The sequence below is a fragment of the Sardina pilchardus genome, chromosome 1 (assembly GCF_963854185.1).
Source record: "Sardina pilchardus chromosome 1, fSarPil1.1, whole genome shotgun sequence".
Classification (NCBI taxonomy): domain Eukaryota; kingdom Metazoa; phylum Chordata; class Actinopteri; order Clupeiformes; family Clupeidae; genus Sardina; species Sardina pilchardus.
Window position 1 is genome coordinate 19,203,279 of NC_084994.1, and position 20,377 is coordinate 19,223,655.

At 39.6% G+C, this 20,377-nt stretch overlaps 1 protein-coding gene across 1 annotated transcript; it reads right to left on the bottom strand.

The window, feature by feature from the left end:
- Positions 1 to 1,398: 1,398 nt before the first annotated feature.
- LOC134077046 (adhesion G protein-coupled receptor E1-like) lies at positions 1,399 to 17,279 on the bottom strand. The gene is made up of 12 exons (XM_062532413.1): positions 17,208 to 17,279; positions 15,951 to 16,013; positions 8,627 to 8,807; positions 8,352 to 8,465; positions 7,581 to 7,762; positions 4,929 to 5,111; positions 3,892 to 4,098; positions 3,454 to 3,686; positions 3,107 to 3,173; positions 1,941 to 2,032; positions 1,561 to 1,723; positions 1,399 to 1,464 (listed from the first exon to the last, which is right to left on the bottom strand). The coding sequence occupies exons 1-12, from the start codon at positions 17,277 to 17,279 to the stop codon at positions 1,399 to 1,401; spliced, it is 1,623 nt and encodes a 540-aa protein (XP_062388397.1).
- Between the last annotated feature and the right edge of the window lie 3,098 nt (positions 17,280 to 20,377).

The following is a 20,377-nucleotide window of genomic DNA, read 5'->3' on the forward strand; positions in this document are numbered from 1 at the left end:
TCCTGACACTCGATACTTGTTTTTTCTGATTATTTCCCAAGGACACTATGGCCTTTCATCTTCTGTCTGAAACATGACTGTAATTCTGTAGACTTGACAGAGGGTTTTCCTGAGACCTAATGCTCTTTCACATGTTTATCACCTGGCTGGCTCTGACATCTGAGGATGTCTGAAGATGTACGTTGGACATGACAGATGGACAGCGCCTGCTGCATGCTGCTCACACAAAACATCGTAGGGACTGGATCACTCGAGATGCATTCTAAAAACAAATATAAACCAGCCTATAAATTATAAATCCGATGAGTTATGGAAGGTATAAGGAAAGTTACATTGTAAGTGATGCTGCAGCTTACTTACATTACATGAATAAAAATAGGACAATGCAGATGTGATGATTTCAAGGCAGGAATGGTCTAGTTGTGTACTGCAATGTAAGTGTGTACTAACTTGCATGTATGGAGAGGATTTGGATGGAAATGTCTACTTACATTTTTGAGATTACGTTGAAGGGGGCACCGCTGTGCCATTCTCTTTCTTTCTCATTCTCCTGCAGCAACTCCAGAACTGCTGTCGCACCTGGACAGACAGGATTAAAAAGGCACACTAAGTGTGTGTGTGTGTGTGTGTGTGTACATAAGGCGCTGTGTGCTTGTGGGGGATGATCAGACCTGAACATTGGCAACCCCATGATATGTCCTTCCCGCGTGCCCGCCCGCCCAAAAAGCAATTGATGGATTTCGATGACATTTTCAGGGAAGGTCTGAAATGACCCAAGGAAGAATCAATTTCATGTTGGGAGTGATCCATATTACCGCTTGGATCCAGGAGGCGCTTATGTTTTTCCTTGGTGGTGTAATGGCATGGTATGGCCACGTGGTGGCGATCTGAATAGTTTAGGTTCAAATGTATGACAACCAAGGAAGAAGTAGGCTACACAAAGTGGCTAGAGAAAGTGGAGCAAGAGTCGGCGAAAGCTAACAAGCCAGCAACTAGCAAAAAGCATGCAGTTTGGTCAACGTAGCCTATTCACCATCACGCCACCAGGACCGTTCAACTCCGAACTAAGCTCCTGGCCCGCAGGGATAAAAAGATTTGAATGCTTCAGAATGGCTTCAGGTTTGATAGAAAAAGAGGGCGAATACCAGGTGAATTCTCTCATTTGATAGCCTAGTTAGAGGAACAATACAGGCGGAGGTCTGCGCCCTCTGGGTGCTTTTCTAGTTTCAGACATGCCATCAACATGCATTTACAGTCTTCTCCATGGTGCTAAATTAGCAAATTGAGTTTGCCTGGTTATCAAAATAACTTAGGTTACACGTACAAGAGAAATCCGGCGAATTTTCTCATAGATCTACAAAAACATCCGGAAAACAAATCGGTTGCTGGAACGAACAACTAAAGCAGAGCTAGGTCAAACTGATTGCTTTTCGGGGTGGTTTTTGTACCGACAGTACTTGGTCCCTTGAAGAACAAAGATTAATGTGAAAAAAATCACCCGATTTCTTCTTTAAGACTTTGTACTTTGCCTATCATTCAGATTAGGGGCCACAGTGTTACCTCCCCATTGAGAACACAGTGTAGCAGGAAGATGAAGGTTCCCTGCTGGCTGTTGATGACAATGAAGACCACATCCAGTGCCTGGTTGCTTTCAGTGAAGAATCCCAGTATCCAAGGCAACCCAATGATGACGGACTGGGCCAGCGATTTAAACACCAACATCCTACAGAGAAGAAAGGACACTTTTTTTGATGTTGATGTTTTCTCACAGGGTGTGAGATATGTTTTTGCAAGACAATTTTTCCAATTTATTGTTAAAATTGAACAATTTGTGTTTCAAAAAGTGATATCAGATGTTGTATCCTAGTTTTGCGTTCACACATACAATAATCAAATACTCTCTGGACTCGCGCCGTGTGTGAAGCAGTGAGCTGCCTTACCTGATTAGTTTATCGTGCGTGGGACCATGTTGCATCTGTGACAGGGTTGTGCGGAGGAGGATGAGAATGAAGATGAAGAGGACAGCATTTGTCTAGTTTGGGAAACAAGTGACACATTTACAGTATAAAGGCTCATTAAGATTGCATAAATGCTCCATTGGATCTTAATCTCGCTCACATAGTGTGAGTATACTAGTACTGTATATAGGCTACCATCTTTACCTATATAAGGAGATCCATATATTGAGATTTTTGCTATGGAAAATAACATGTTAAACTCTTGCAGAGATGACGAAATCGGAAATGCTGACGTTTTCCTGTATCCATTTGAAGGCAGAGGGCAAAAACAGGTGCGATATTCAAAATCCCCATGTTATTTTCCCATTGGAAAAATCACAAGATACCGGATCTCAAAGGTGGAAGCTTTTTTGTAGGCAAACTTCAGAGGTCTATTCAAGGAACCCGCCAACTTTTAGGGAAATATTCGCTGTCTAGTGTCTACCGCAGATACACATTCTTCTCTTCTCTGTGTGTGAAACCCAGCTTAACCCTGTCCAGGATTCAAATTACCACCTTTCTTTTGGCCAGGGTACTGCTAATTCCACTCACAATAACCTCTCATTTCATTCATTGTGTTAATCAGCTTACCTGTATCTAGCCTATGGTACGTTTCCTTCGTCTTATTGGGTGCAATTTTCCAATATGTGTTAACGTTATTGCTATATGATGCATTTCTGTGCATGATAACACTGCACACTTGGACGAGCATACCATCAGTTTATCTGCTCTTCTAATTTCAGTTTATGAATGTGCTTAGGCCATGTGCCATTCATTTTTAAGTCAGGTGGGGCGTGATGAACTGGAGGATTTTTTTTGTTTTCAGTTCATCTTTAATAATGCCGTTCTTTTTTTGGACAAGATCATAGATCGAAAACAAAACCGCCACATGCAAACATAGGAGTCATAGACAGACTGACATATGAATTAAAATGGCATCTGATCCAATGGACCAAGACAGGAAATGCAACATGAAACCAATTTTTTTAAACATTACTTGATGGGGTCAACTGTGGGATTTGAAAATTCCCCACTTCCAATGTGGGGAATGACAGAAAAAGTTTGAGAACCACTGCCTTAGTTCTTCAGTGTTTATTGTAACTACTCACTCCAAGGATGAAGCACACAGGACCAAGAAAACTCCAGATGAATCCTCTGTCGTAATTCAACCAGCACCTGTAAAGGTAGAATAGATCTAAAGATGAGATGTTCATGTTATTCCACATGCTAACAGTAGGAGCGTCATCTCTGTAGGCTTTCTGTTCGAACCACCTGTTAAGCAGAACCATTGCTTTTGATAACAGAGTTCTGGAGATGACTAATGTTGAGATTTTTTCTTAGTCACTCACTTGTTATTATTGCTGGAAAACCAATTCTTATACTTTGAAACGTTGATGAATATATCCTTAAAAGTTGCAGTTTTTTGAATGTGACAAATTGTTATATTTGCTCTAACCTGTCACTCCCATAGCCATCAGGCATTTTTCCAGCTGAAACAGCTATGACAACCAAGGGACCTCCATAACCAGCCAGGCAGTGGAATCCCCAGTGAGGTCCAATCCCCCGTGGGGATCTGATGTCTTTGAGCCTGAGGACAGCGTGGAAAAGCCAGATGCTCTCCAGGAGCATCCACACGAAACAGCTCAGGAAGAGGTAGTGAAGAACTCCTGAGAGCACCGTACACACGACCTGCACATGGCACAGACAGGAAATAAATATGTAGAGTCTAAACTGCACATGACCCAGAATGGCACCCTGAGGTACTCCGCATGTGATACTACTGTTAGCTAAGGAGTTGTCTGCGTTCAAGACTCATTTCTCACATTGTATATTACTATTTTATTAGTAGTAGTAGTAGTAGTAGTAGAAAAAAATAACATGCCGTTTTCAGCACCTTGTGAGGACGGATGAGATGGATGAACTCCTGAACGAGCAGGAAAAGGAGCTGAGCGAGAAAGAGACTGATGGAGAGGTTCAGACGAGTCGTGCTGTTCACTTGGGGTTTACGTCGACAGAGGGCGAAGGTCATCACAGCCAGGAACAGGAACCCCAACCCAATAGAGACGGCGATCCTATTCAGCAACACCATCATCTGCTTTGTCTAAGGTGATGTACAGTAAAATATTGTAAGATAACACTGTGTTAGCTCTACTTCGACATGTTCTGTCTGCTGTATAAGAATAAACTGGTCTTTTTTGTATAAAACTACATCAGAAAAATCAATAGAGGTGTAATAAGTTGTACCGTAAAATATAGTAATTGCAAAATGTAGTGTTACACTGGTTACACTGAAATCACAAGCCTGAGAAAATCCAACACACCAGTATGTCATATTAGACACAGCTCCTGCTCTGCCAATTAAGTAAGGGATGTATAGAACGCCGGTCATTATCAGGAAATAGTTCCCGACAGGGTGAACCGGACCCCGACGCCATGAAGGGACCTATTTCCTGATAATGACCGGGCATCTATGCATTATCCCACTTATTATACGGCTACTTGCCAAAGCCAGAAAATAAACTTACCACAATGTGTCTTTAGCATTGACTTTGCTACCGTTTTGTGGCTTCCGCTAGCAAAATAAATAGTTCACTCTTTCAACCGTCTCTGCTTTCACTTCAAACGAAATTCCATTGCGGAATGATATGAAAGACCTGAATTAGAAGCACAAACTTCGTTGCCATTGACAGCGGTCATTATTTTTTTTCAGAGGTCCTCTTTCAAGAAATAATGACAGGGAAATCCCATTCAAGTCAATGGAGCGTTCTACTTGCATTGTGAAGAGCCATATAATAAGACAAAGGAACACATTGATGAGGTCATCAGTACACAACCTCTGTACTCGCCTACCTCAAGCCTTTGGAAAGTGAAAACTCCCTGCTTTGCGAAATGAGACACAAGAACACATTGATAAGGTGATCAGTACGCAACCTTTGGAGGACGCTCCGAAAACTCTGGAGGTTGCTCCACCTGCATGATCAGACTGAAGGTGGAGAAGTGCACACAGGTGCAGATGGTGTGGGTGGCGTTGGTCTGGGTGACATCACAGCCATCTACCACCCAAGCGCTGCCATTCCAGTACACACAGGAGAGTACACCCTTAGGGTCCAGACTCTACACAGCCAAAAACACACACACACACACACAAAACAAACAAAGCAGAAAGGAGATAGACATCAAAGGAGTATTCTAATTAAGCAATAAGTCCCGAGAAGCCGTGCTTTATACTGTATAATCGAACAGCTAAGGGGGTTTTAGGCACTCCACCATGTGGCTTATTGCTTTTCTAAAATGGTTACTACGTCGATCTAGCAAGTATTCATGAAACAAAGGCACAGCAAAGAAAATAATCTTTCTTCCGCCAAGAAATATATTCCCCCCATATGAATGGTTGCCATGCAACAACGAGACGCAGCCACTCTAACTTTTGTGCAGTGTTGGGGAGGAACGCATTACATGTAATTAAGTTACGTAATTTAATTACAAAATAAATGTAACAGTAATATATTACAGTTACTGTAGAAACATTTGTAATTCAATTACAGGTACTTTTGACATTTTTCAAAATTACAATTTGAATTACATCTCAATATTGTCAGCAAAACCTTGCAAAGAATATTGTATGTAAAAAGAACTGTTTCCCTCCACAGCCATAGTGTGATACGGGACCTTCTGATAGGCTCTATCACGTCTACAGCGCCATCAGCGTAGGCCTACATGCCTGCCTGTAAACGTGTTATGATTATCATTATATTATCCTCACAAAAAATGTGATGCTAATTCATGTATTGAATGCCCTTGCTGCCTTGTGCGCTTGTACAGAACTGCTTGGCAGCCTGTAGACCAAGTCCGAAATCTTCGCATGGATTTGGGGACTATATAAATCATAAAAAAATCGGAAAAAGTAATCAAAAAGTAATCAAAAGTAATTAGTTATGTTACTCAGAAAAAGTAATTCAAATAGTTACACTACTATTATATTTTAAACAGGGTAACTTGTAACTGTAACACATTACATTTCTAAAGTAACCTTCCCAACACTGCTTTTGTGCTAGTTTTGTGGTAGTGCATTACTATAGAATGAAATGCGGTCAAGGTGTGTGTTTATCGTGATATAGACAACAGCATTGAACACGATTCAGCCAATCATAATCAAGGACCGGAACTTTCCGTTTTAAGTATGTGATTTAGTGATATATCCAGAAAATGTGTGTTATTTTTATAGTAAAAAGAGCCCACATCTTAGTAAAACAAGCCCACAGATTCAAACAATGACAAAAAGAGAGAAACATCTGCAGTGACACCTCCCTGGTTCAGGGCAAAGCCTAATTTGATGGGGAAAAAAAAAATACAATAGCTGTTTGCCATCATGCCTGTTCCATGTATTCCTTCACAGGAACCAAAGAAGAAAACAGAGTATTTGGTTGTGATGAAGCAGGCTTTGCCATCACTTCTGACTGACGTACTGTATGCAGGGGCGGAGCTATAGGCGGGGCAGGCGGGGCAGCTGCCCCTGGGCCCGGGCCCTTTCCGAGGGCTCAAAGGGCCCTCTACGCTTCGACGAAAACGCGAACTCAATTTATCCGATCCCGTAATATTCTTCTCACCGAACGTGTGGAACTGTAGGCCTATATCACACATGATATCATGTGCTAGGTGCCTAGCCTATTTATATATCTAGCATTTTAGATCTACTATTTTATCATGGTGGGAGTCATGACTCAAAAAATACAAGTGAAATCCCTAAAGCTGTCTTGTAATGTAATTGTTAGTTATGTTATTTTAAGATAAGCTATGTTGTTATGGCTTGTATTTTTTTTAAATAATTTTTGTGTAATTTTTTGACAACTGCAGTGCATGATGGGTATGATATCTGAAGAATTGTTTAACGTCATCATCAAATTTCCATCGTAGTGAACAACGTAGGCTATAGGCTTGTTGGACTAGGCTACGGGAAGTTGATAATACCTGGTTTAACTTGTTCTTATGTCAAGCATCAGCCCCGGATCATTCTCACACAATTAACGCAGAATCTATAGTTTTTATGAATGACAATTCCAATAATCGATCAAACGAGAAAGATCATTATACTTTGTGGGCTCTCTCCATGCTCGTGACTTCTACAAACTAAAGCATAATTTGGAACGAAATTATGAGCATGCAGTAGAGACCGTAGAGACAGAGAGGCAGGTTCCAGCTTCACTCTTCCGCTGTCAGACCGCATAGCCTATATTTAGATGTCATTATCTGCCCAGCTAACGACGGAAATTCGAAATAAGATTAGAACAGCAAGTGGCCGCTTCACGTGATGTCCGTTACCGTCCGAAATTCGGCAAGGAATTATCGCAAGGAATTATCGCAAGATGTGCAGAACATTTGAAAACAGCTCTGAGGCAGGTTCCACCTAGCTTGTCATTGTTGACATCTTCTGCCTGCCATGAGAATCGTTTTAAGAAAGGTAGGGGGGGGGGGGTTGGGGGGGGTATGGGGAGGGGGGGCCCATCAACCATCTCTGCCCCAGGGCCCTGTGTGCAGTTGTTCCGCCACTGACTGTATGTGAAGGTGATGCTCATTGAACCTGACCTGGATGTGTTTAACTGTGATGTTGGCTGGACTTGGCAGGACTTTGTTTGGGGTTTTTGGAAGGGAGGCACTCAGAACTGCAGACATCATGGTCTTCTTTGTATCATTGGCAGTGTAGAAGAGGTCTGCTGTCAGAACTGAACCCAATTTCTTGAAGTTTGTGAAGACCACAGCGGCTGATCCTAACAGAGAAACACAACAAGATGTGTGACTCACAGTTTACACAATTGCTGAAACACTAAACTCCTTTCTCTGAATCAAATTCTTAGTTGCATGAACACATATTTCTTGAATCAATCACCCTTTTGGTAAAACCTTAAACAGCTTTCATGTAAAACACAATTTACAGGTCTCAGAGAGTATTTACAATAATAATAAACAAAACTGATATACTATTCACTATGTGGAGAGATCAAAAAGACCATATCTCTTCTGTACGTACAATACAATGGAATGGGATATGTGTTGAATTGTTTAGGCTTTAAGCTGTCTCCAATGCACCAACGGCAATGTTCCTCTGACTTGCATTGTATTCAATATTCAATACAGCACCCTGAGGTACAAAGATGTATTTCAAGAGAGACTCTCCATCTATTTCTGGTCATCGTTTTAAGCTTTGTGATTATCTGGGCAACACAGAGCATACAGTATGCGTTTTTGACATATTTATTCACTTTTTGTTGCTGTTTCTACTGTAACTGTTGAATGTTCAAGACTAAAGTACACAAATCCACATTAAATACAGATTGATGTGAAAAGCCATGAACATACCGTTGTTGTTCCTTGCAACACCAGTGAGGTCTAAATCCAAACAGTTATTTTTGATTTCAACATTGGCGCTCATGTTGCTTGTATAGTCCTTTCCGATGGTGAAAGTTTGCACTTCTGAAGGAAAACAAGATGATATCTGATTACTGCTAGTTTGTTTTTAATATCAATCTGAAGTGTGACTGAAGTTTTTAATGATGAAATTTAGAGAGAGGGAGAGGGAGAGAGAGAGAGAGAGAGAGAGAGAGAGAGAGAGAGAGAGAGAGAGAGAGGATAACCTATGGTTTTGGTTGTCAGTGTTTTGCTGGCGTTTGTGGTCGTGTGCTCCACCAGGGCCCCCACCAGCTTTTCGGTGGACTGCAGCATGGCATCACCCAAGTCTACCAGCTTCTCTTCACTGGTATTCTGTGCCATATCAGTAAGGGCATCTTCTAAACTCCCCAGTAAGGACGACACAACCTGCAGGTAAGTGACAGCAATTACTACCCAGACTGACTTAGGTAAAGAGGTTGCCATAGTTTAAAAAAAAAAAAAAAAAAAACCCTAAGAACATACTGTATTAAAGCAACACTAAAGAGTTTTTCGTACCTCAAAATAATGTTTCCAAAATCATTTCAGCGGTTCATCAACTCGTAACAGGGTGAACGGCACTTCTGCTTTCACTTCGCGGCCCTCTATCGGCTATAACCGCACTATGTAACTTTACGAGGTGGGGTAGTGTATCTTTAGTTCGATGACATGAGACATCAGAAACTACACATTTTACTTGCTTCGATGTCGCAATACATCATACTCTCATAAAATCATGCAACATATTCTACCTTGTCTGTTATTTGCTGGATAAACAAATAGCGTGTGTGCGACAGAGGAAAAGTGCTTTAGTGTTGCTTTAAGCATGTCTACTAACAAATAGTCCTAGAACACTTTTTGCAGAATGACTGAGCAGGGCTTCATCATGGCACACTTTAAAAAAACTCAAATATGTGATGCGGTAACAAATACTCACGTAAGGCTCTAAAACAACATTGTCTGTCAGATTCATGATGTTACTGTTCAGATTGTTAAACTGAGCCTCAGGTGACATTCCCTATGAAGAAAACAAAACAATTCTAAAGTGTTTTGAAATATTTACATCTACTTACTGTAAATGCATTTTGCTTAATATTTAATAACAATAACTTGACAGTTTAAGATTGAGTCAGGGTTAGATATCATCAACCAACCACCTTAAAGGTGCTGTTTATAGCTTTGAATTGTTTGGAATGCAACACTAATTTCATAGCAGCACTTTCCATTGTCTTGCATTGTATTTAATATTGCAACACTTGTTGTGCGACATGGTATCCTGGGAACAAAGACCATAGATGTCCTCATTACGTCAAATTGTTCCTTTATTTATTTAGCTCATTTTGCCCTTCTGTTTTTATTTGTGATGACTTTTCGCTTTTGTTTATGTAGAGCACATTGAATGACCTCTGTGTATGAAATACGTCATATAAACTAGAGAAGCACTCAGGGAGCGCTATATAAATAAACTTGACTTGACTTTTTTCATGTACAGAATACATTAATCACATAAAGAGAAGAGATGCTTTGTAAAGATAATCGGACTGATTTTGCCCCTATTTTCCCCCTTCCGACCAAAGACAGAAAACGGCAGATTATCTTAAACTCTTATGATTATTTTATGAGATTCTCTTGTAGTGTGAAGTGTGTTAAGAGTCAAAATTATCCCGACAATTGCCTTCGGAAAACGTTGCCGTGCCTATAATCGAAAAATATTGTTCAATATGTTCAATATTTGTGACTAATCCTGCAGGGTGTGGGGTGCAGCTGAGCACACCACACACAACACTATCAAAACTGTTCAATCAAAGACTTTTTTTTATCATCATGTGGGTTCTCACAGATAAAAAATCGGTTGAGATTTATAAAATCTTCATGTGTGTACCCCCCTTAAAAACCTATTTGAGATGAACATGATTTCTTAATGTCTAGTGACATATCAGGGCCATTTTATGATTAATTGAAATACATTACTTACATACGGTTCCGGATACATACGGATTATGTCACAAATTGACTAGTAGCTTAAAATATCTTTCTGTCCCAATCTAAACCATAAAAAAATGGTGTCCATATACACTGAAATGATGTCAGACACAATCTTGGTTCAGAATCTTGACTTCAGCAAATTGTGTGATGTTGTGATGTCATTACTGAAGGCAGTGAGTCTGACCAATATTGTTCTGGTGTCTCAGCCATGTTATGAGAGAAAAGACATGTACCTCATTGCTGTGAAGATCTGAGAAGGAAAGAAGGAAACATTCAGATGGTCACGAGGAGAGGAGTCGAGATCCAAGAGTGAAAATTAGAGGTGAGACTCGGCCATTTCTTACGTAAAGTAAATCCAGCCTTAGTTTATCTATGAATGTTATCAACAGCAATTGCACTTCTGAAAACAATTTACGAACAACCATAAAGCTTTGATCAGAAATAATTTGTGTGCACTTCCCCAAGTGCACACAACAACAAAGTGACCGATGTGTATCTACTCAAACACTGTATTGCAATGTTACCTTTGCAAACCAATGTGCCTGCAGTGATACTGGGTATGGTACCGTTTTGGCATTCACAGGAAAATCCCTCTTCAGTGTCGACACATGTGGATGAATCAGGACATACCTGAGCTGATAAGGTACAGGCTGTCAAAGACACACACACACACACACACACACACACACACACACACACACACACACACACACACACACACACACACACACACACACACACACACACACACACACACACACACACACACACACACAGAGAGAGAGAGAGATAACAAGACACTTTTCAGTAACACAATGGGCCTGCGTTTGGCGGAGATATACAGTAGGTGTAGGAAGCTAATGTACAGTAATTTGCCGCATATAAGCCGCATCGTGTATAAGCCACAGGACAGTGTTTTATGCCAGTTAAAAGAAACAAAACCATATTAACACCATATTAACTGCCCCCCCTGTATTAACCTCATAGCGGAAGACATTTTACAAAATCAAAGTATAAGCTAATAGTCGGGAAATTACGGTATGTCAAGACGAGGACTGTGAAATGGCTGAGACCTCTCTCAGTCGCTTGGGTAAATTTCTCAGATCGGAATTGAAATTCTCAAAACTATGGAAACTAAGTTTTGATGTCACACCAACCAGAACAATGACTGAATATGTTATGGTTGAAGTTAACAAGAAAGCTCCCCAAAGAAAGAGAAGTCAGTACTGTAGACATGAAGGCTGAATAAAGTAACAACGTAACCTGTTGCCACTCTGGAAGGAGTCACTGTAGTGTTGGACACTGCTGTGAAAAAAATGGGAAAAAATGTTACACTGTTATTCAGTGTAGTTTGTGTTATACTGTTAAGAACACAACTACTTATGAATATTATAATCACAGCCCCAGACATTAATTCAACTCAACTGATTTCAACTCAACAGTCAAGCGATAAAACATTTTCTTTTTAAGTTTTGATGTCACAACAACCAGAACAATGACTGAATATGTTATGGTTGATATCTCAACCATAAAATATTCAATCATTAATCTGGTTGGTGTGACATCAAAACTTAAAAAGAAAACAAGAGAGCTCCCCATATAAAGAGAACTAGACATGAAGGCTGAATAAAGTAACAAAGTAACCTGTTGCCGTTCTGGAAGGAGTCACTGTAGTGTTGGACACTGCTGTGAAAAAAATGGGAAAAATGTTGCCAAAGAAGTGTTACACTGTTATTCAGTGTAGTTTGTGTTATACTGTTAAGAACTACTCTGGAAATCCAGAGTTCTCGCGAGAGCACAATTTGAATTGTGTCCGCAAGATACTCTGGCCATGAGCTATGATGCACGTTACGTTTACCCCAACCATCTGTGGTAACCAGAAAAGGTGTGGGCGAGCTAAACTGATGACAACAGCGCTACAACTTTAGTTTTTGGGCGTAGTGTTATCCAATTGCGTCGAAGTCCAGAATCAGTGAGTAAACATTGGTCGTATTATCCAATTACGAGCAGTGAGATTTTCGAATGCATGCTTGATGCCACCCCTCGAGTTGGGCCATTTTCATTATTCGTGGCCAGACCCTTAAACTGAAAGATTCCAGGATCTGATTGACTATGAACACTAACTACTTATGAATATTGAAATCACTGCACCAGACATTAATTCTGATTTCAACTCAACACTCAGGACGTTAAACATTGTCTTTTTAAGTTTTGATGTCACATCAATCAGAACAATGACTGAATATATTACTATGGTTGAAGTTAACAAGAGAGCTCCCCATAGAAAGAGAAGTAAGTACTGTAGACATGAAGGCTGAATAAAGTAACAACGTAACCTGTTGCCGTTCTGGAAGGAGTCACTGTAGTGTTGAACACTGCTGTGAAAAAAATGGAAAAAATGTTGCCAAAAAGTGTTACACTGTTATTCAGCATAGTTTGTGTTATACTGTTAAGAACATAAACTACTTATGAATATTATAATCACAGCCCCAGACATTAATTCTGATTTCAACTCAACAGTCAATAGGTTAAACATTTTCTTTTCAAGTTTTGATGTCACACCAACCAGAACAATGACTGAATATGTTATGGTTGAAGTTAACAAGAAAGCTCCCCAAAGAAAGAGAAGTCAGTACTGTAGACATGAAGGCTGAATAAAGTAACAACGTAACCTGTTGCCACTCTGGAAGGAGTCACTGTAGTGTTGGACACTGCTGTGAAAAAAATGGGAAAAAATGTTACACTGTTATTCAGTGTAGTTTGTGTTATACTGTTAAGAACACAACTACTTATGAATATTATAATCACAGCCCCAGACATTAATTCAACTCAACTGATTTCAACTCAACAGTCAAGCGATAAAACATTTTCTTTTTAAGTTTTGATGTCACAACAACCAGAACAATGACTGAATATGTTATGGTTGATATCTCAACCATAAAATATTCAATCATTAATCTGGTTGGTGTGACATCAAAACTTAAAAAGAAAACAAGAGAGCTCCCCATATAAAGAGAACTAGACATGAAGGCTGAATAAAGTAACAACGTAACCTGTTGCCGTTCTGGAAGGAGTCACTGTAGTGTTGGACACTGCTGTGAAAAAAATGGGAAAAATGTTGCCAAAGAAGTGTTACACTGTTATTCAGTGTAGTTTGTGTGATACTGTTAAGAACTACTCTGGAAATCCAGAGTTCTCGCGAGAGCACAATTTGAATTGTGTCCGCAAGATACTCTGTCCATGAGCTATGATGCACGTTACGTTTACCCCAACCATCTGTGGTAACCAAAAAAGGTGTGGGCGAGCTAAACTGATGACAACAGCGCTACAACTTTAGTTTTTGGGCGTAGTGTTATCCAATTGCGTCGAAGTCCAGAATCAGTGAGTAAACATTGGTCGTATTATCCAATTGCGAGCAGTGAGATTTTCAATTGCATGCTTGATGCCACCCCTCGAGTTGGGCCATTTTCATTATTTGTGGCCAGACCCTTAAACTGAAAGATTCCAGGATCTGATTGACTATGAACACTAACTACTTATGAATATTGAAATCACTGCACCAGACATTAATTCTGATTTCAACTCAACACTCAGGACGTTAAACATTGTCTTTTTAAGTTTTGATGTCACATCAATCAGAACAATGACTGAATATTACTATGGTTGAAGTTAACAAGAGAGCTCCCCATAGAAAGAGAAGTAAGTACTGTAGACATGAAGGCTGAATAAAGTAACAACGTAACCTGTTGCCGTTCTGGAAGGAGTCACTGTAGTGTTGAACACTGCTGTGAAAAAAATGGAACAAATGTTGCCAAAAAAGTGTTACACTGTTATTCAGCATAGTTTGTGTTATACTGTTAAGAACATAAACTACTTATGAATATTATAATCACAGCCCCAGATATTAATTCTGATTTCAACTCAACAGTCAAGAGGTTAAACATTTTCTTTTCAAGTTTTGATGTCACACCAACCAGAACAATGACTGAATATGTTACTATGGTTGAAGTTAACATGAGAGCTCCCCATACAAAGAGAAGTAAGTACTGTAGACATGAAGGCTGAATAAAGTAACAACGTAACCTGTTGCCGTTCTGGAAGGAGTCACTGTAGTGTTGAACACTGCTGTGAAAAAAATGGAAAAAATGTTGCCAAAAAAGTGTTACACTGTTATTCAGCATAGTTTGTGTTATACTGTTAAGAACATGAACTACTTATGAATATTATAATCACAGCCCCAGACATTAATTCTGATTTCAACTCAACAGTCAAGAGGCTAAACATTTTCTTTTCAAGATTTGATGTCACACCAACCAGAACAATGACTGAATATGTTATGGTTGAAGTTAACAAGAGAGCTCCCCATACAAAGAGAAGTCAGTACTGTAGTCATGTAGGTTGAATAAAGTAACAATGTAACCTGTTGCCACTCTGGAAGGAGTCACTGTAGACACTGCTGTGAAAAAAAATGGAAAAAAAAATGTTGCCAAACCTTTATGTCTGTGGTATGGTAGGATAGTAGTGACAGAATTTTATGAAAAGAAATCTTGTCAAGGAAGTGGCTTGAGGCTTTAAAGGTATACTATGCAACGTTTTTATATTATGATTAAATGAGTCATTGCCGGTCGAACAGTGTTTTTTTTTGGCCGCTCTAGTGGTCTGTAGCGGTAGAACCACGCTTGCAACTTCAGGAGACCTCGGGCACGCACCCATGCTCTACTCCAGGAAGTGTTATGTAAAGTCTCATGAAAAGGCACGGCAGACTGACCGATTGAGGAGTTTTGTAAAATATACACGCTAAAGCTATAGGGGAAGCTCTGCAGAGAAATATGCAAGCATAAAACGAGCGAAAATGAAAAGTGAAAGCGAACCCGGCGATGAAATTGCCAATCCTGCATAGTATACCTTTAAATAATTTAGTTTTCACCCAGTTCTGGGGCACAGTTTTGAAGCACAAATCCAAAAAGACCAAACGTAGCTACTATGTTCCAAACATTCTGCAAATCCTGGGATCCCCACCCTTTGCACCAAAACATCTATTAAACTATTAGACTTCAAATAAGAGACCAACCTCCTTGTCACCACAATAAAGAAAAGCTTTTCCTTCAACATTATGGAGACTAATAAGTTGAGTCTGGTCAATGGTTGTATCGTTGAGGAACTACAAATGAAATACACTATTACCTAGAGTAGTAAACACATGGTAAGTTTTCATATATCTTTCTGTAATTACCAATTACTAATTTGGTCATTAATGTTACTAATAGCATGAGGTTAAGTACAGAAAAACACAATCAGCTACATAAACTTTCTATGGAGAGTCAGACAACATTTGGCTATATTTCTGTATAACAAAGGACATAAGGCCATACTATATGACATGTATGCAGTCACTAGTTATTTAATCAGTACGTAACCCCCCACCTCCAATCTTTGTCTCTCTCTCTCTCTCTTTCTCTCTCTCTCTTTCTCTTTCAACTTCGCACTGATAGAAGTCTCCAGTGGGTAGGTGGCCATCAGGTATCTCATATCCAGGTTTGCACTCACAGCGTCCGTCACCAACACAAAGGGCATTAGGACCACAGGAGGACGCTCCACATGTCTGGTGTCCTGCTCAGAATATAAACCAATAAAGAAATGGGTGAAAGAATGAATGAGTCACTGTAATCATCATAATTCCTATCGATATTATTATGAAATCTGGAAAGTGTCAGTTTTTTCTGAGCTCTAGGGTTTACTATTTCACATAAGACACACAGGGAGGACTGCAGAGACACTTAACACTCTGAGTTCAGACACTTTGAGGCAGTCTGCTACACCTTGACATTTTTAAGTTTTCATCGAACTAAAGACATCTATGCAAAAGTGGCACATATAGCAGAGATGCTTAACACAGGGGAAACTACACCAGGAGGTTTGTAAATCATACTATGTCACTGACTGAAAATACATTTCTACATTAACATAAGAGAACAACAGGAAAACACCAGGTCATGAAATACAACAAGCTGTTTTCAGAGACATGAGTACTCTATGCTGAAAACACTTGACAGAGTTACACACACACACACACACACACACAAATACTTCAACTCACGAGTGACGTAACTGAATGACGTGTCATATCTGCCATGTTGATACAAATAGTATCCTCCAGGACAGCGAAATCTGTTGATTCGTCTATCGCTTGGGCATCCTTGTGAGGACTGGTGACAGAGTGTTATATCATTGAATTGGATCCCCTTTACGTTTGTACTGTCTTCCCCACATGATACAATGGGATGTGATGTGCCTCCACCAATAACAGTGCTGGTACAGTTGTCATACAGAACATCTCCTCCAATACCGACGAAGCGATACCACACATATTTTTCTAAGTGTGAATCATTCTTTGGCCATCCATGAAAGGTTGTTGATTTGAAGCCAACGTTACGCCACGGATCAGACAGATTGGTATATGATGGGCAAGTTCCTTCACCTGGATGGACAAAATTAATCTATCATAAACCTACAGTAGTACCAAATATATGATACTACACACAGACACCACAATGAGAGACTGTAACTAAATATACACTATTTGTGAAGTTTTTTCGTTAACACTTTAATTGAAGGTACATAAGAGACACGTGAACCCTAAGCATGTCATGACAAAAACAGAATGACACTGACGACAGAAGCGTTACTGTATGTCATAAACATGTATGGCTTGCTTATAATGTTTATGTCTAGGCTAGCGTTTTCCCACATCGAATAAGACATTTTTGAAGATTGACATGGAGACGACCATGTAGCCAAACTTACATCCAAATGAGTCCCCAGTTGGGACATGGCCAGATGGTACCAAGTATCCAGGGAGGCACTGACAATGATCATGGTGGCAGTAGGCGTTAATTCCACAGGATGACAACACACATGTCTTATGAACTGGAACACAGTTACAATACAGCGAGAAATGGGAGGCGTGAGATGGATATCTCACATTTTACATTAATAAGAAGGCTTCACATTTTACATTAATAAGAAGGCTTCACATTTTACATTAATAAGAAGGCTTCATATTTTACATTAATCAGAAGGCTTCACATATTGGATTTAACACATGGTGTGGAAGATGTTTCTCAAACATTCTGGTCTGTAGCAGAACAGCCTATGAAGGATTGGTCACAAATGCTGGCCTATTATGTGCAGAGGCAGTTTGAAAGACAACTGTTCATCCCACCCACAGGCTTCAGCTCTGTGAATGGTCCGACCCCAGACTATACATTTTTGTATAGTTTGGCTTGCCAGGCTAGGTCTGTAGCAGAACAGCCAATGAAGGATGGTACTGTATGAATATTTGTCCAGAACTGTTTATCTATTTGTTTCACTTCACCATCATTAATCATTGCACCACAATAAATCAATAGAAGATTATATCACAAAAACAATGTTAAGGAGTGGATTTGACTGTCAAGAAAACACGTTTCAAACATCTATGAACAATGGCCTTTACATATACCCAGAGGTATTTTTCGCTTTAAGGCTGAGCATTGGAATTGAACCAAAGCCTTGCTGTTGCATCATCATAATTTCAGTAATGCAGTACATGGACACTCCTACGTAGTTCATGTTGTACTTCAGCAAAACACTGACATCTACAAAAGTTTGCTCTTGACACACACACACGCACACTCAGAGAGTGCAGAGAGTCGGAGATAATTATCAGCAGTCTTACCGGTTATGAAGGTTTTGTTTGTGGGGAAGAGTTTGTGCAGATAGAATCCTCCTGGGCAGAACAGCACATCCACGGTTTCTCCTGTATGTGTGCAACTTGAGCACACATTGATGGTGTAGACTTGACCTTCAATGCTTGAATAGGCGCTACAAAGGCTAAGGGATGTATCGCCATGGCAGTAATGGGAAAGGACATCCCCGCCGATGCCAGTGAAGCGGTACCAGCCTTCCGTGAGGTCAGTGTCCGTCTTTGGGCGCAAATGGTGAAAGCTAAAGTCCCGCCATGGCTCAGTGAGATTTGTGTAGGTTGAGCAAATCTCTAGATTAAGAGAAAAAATAACCAAAACTTCAGACATTTTGAAATTGTGGTGTATCAGTACATAAATACGCAAGGGGCTCCAGTGCAAGAATATAAGACATATTAGGCCAGATTAGCAGTCATGAATAAAGTCCAGGAAGTAAAATGATCATTTCAATGCAGATTTGTACAGAAACATCTTTTAGTCTGGGATTATAATCTTAATGAATGTTCTGGATACCAGTCCATAATCTGTAGCGTCTCAGTTCACCTCACACATATTGTTTGGGAGCAAGATGACCTGTTGGATCAGCTGTCCAGCTGGTAAAATGAGCTCACCTGAAGAGTGAACTGGACTGTTTGGGGTGGTCAGAGAACCAAGCGATGCGGACACACATGGGACTCCATCCAAGAGACAAAAGATGACGAGAACTGACACAAAAAAACACACAAGTAAAAAGAAAATGATTAAATGGCAAACAAACAAACAAACAAAACAAAAAACAAGCAAAGACAAAACTTAATGAAATGTTAATTTACTTCAAATGAAATACTTAATATAAAGACTTAATAAAAATGACATACATTAAAAACAGATAAACATATAAATGCATAATACATTTATTTACTAATAACCATCAAGCTATTACAATATTTTTTTTTTCAATTTCTTAAAAAAGACATTATATTGCCACTCTCATTTGACCAAACAAGTGAATTCTTATTTTTATCCTTAGTAATGAGAGGAATGTATGTTTTATCAAGGCTACTTACATGTAAATCGAATGACATTTGATTTCTTATTGACCAGATGGCCAACCATCTTCAAGGTAAAATCTCCTTTTGGGGAGCCAGTTCAACTCACAGTTGTGAAACGATGTCAGTCACCTAAGGGCCACACAGTATGTGGTGTGTAGACAGCAGCACAGTGAGAAGATGGTACCGTGTGTCAGATAAACGGAGGTGACGTACCCAGATGAAAGGTACCACTGTGTGATGGTGGTCTCAAATGCACCACTGTGTGAAGGTGGCCTCAGTATTCATGCACATTGAGGAAATGATGGTAACCCTCAAAACAAGCCCCGGGTCACATCAGACTGATGTCATACGTGCAGATGCAAATCCTGTTTTACATCCAGTTGCGTACAGTTGCATTAACACTCACTTGTTCTCATTCTGCCTCACTGAATTTGTTTGTAAATAAATTCAGTCAGATGGAATAAGAGATGCATATTGCCTATTGGATATAGATTTGCTATTGGAAATATGGTGGCTTTCAGTCGAGTAAAGGCTTGTGATATTATGTCATGACTCAATACAAATCCACCTGAAACTTTTTCTTTATTTACTTTTATAATTTAATTTGACATGTATGTGTAAACATATATTCTATCTATCTATCTATCCATCCATCCATCCATCCATCCATCCATCCATCCATCCTAGTGTGATTGTATGCTATATAACCCTCAAAACAAGCCCGGGTCACATCAGACTGATGTCATACGTGCAGATGCAAATCCTGTTTTACATCCAGTTGTGTCTTTTCTGCTCTCATTCCGCCTCACTGAATGTGTTTGTAAATACATTCAGACAGATGGAAGGAGAGACTATAAGATGTATAATATAATATATAAATATTGCCTATTGGATATATATTGGCTGTCGGATATTTATTGCTTATACAGTAGGACATTCATCAGTGGTTAGCAGGGAAAAGGTATATTATATGTATGTCATAAATAACTCACTGCAAATCCAACTCAAACTGTGCATTTATTCATTTATTTAGTCTGTCTCTCTATCTATCTATCTATCTTTCTATATATCATCAAAGTGTGATGATATGTTTGCATGCCACTGTGTGTATAGACTGATTTGGAGAACATGTAACATGCAAAAGTGCCGTGTGGTTTTCCTTGTCCCAATTTCCTTGTGTCTGTCAGGTTTTTTTTTGGCT

Bases quoted from the DNA above. Each gene is read 5' to 3' on its own strand.
- LOC134077046 (XM_062532413.1), bottom strand. From the start codon at position 17,279: ATGATCATTGTCAGTGCCTCCCTGGATACTTGGTACCATCTGGCCATG. The intron at 16,014-17,207 runs GTAAGTTTGGCT...TATTCTGAGCAG, and splicing joins AACTGGGGACTCATTTGGAT to GACACCAGACATGTGGAGCG. The intron at 3,687-3,891 runs GTGCTGAAAACG...TGCCATGTGCAG, and splicing joins ATCTCATCCGTCCTCACAAG to GTCGTGTGTACGGTGCTCTC.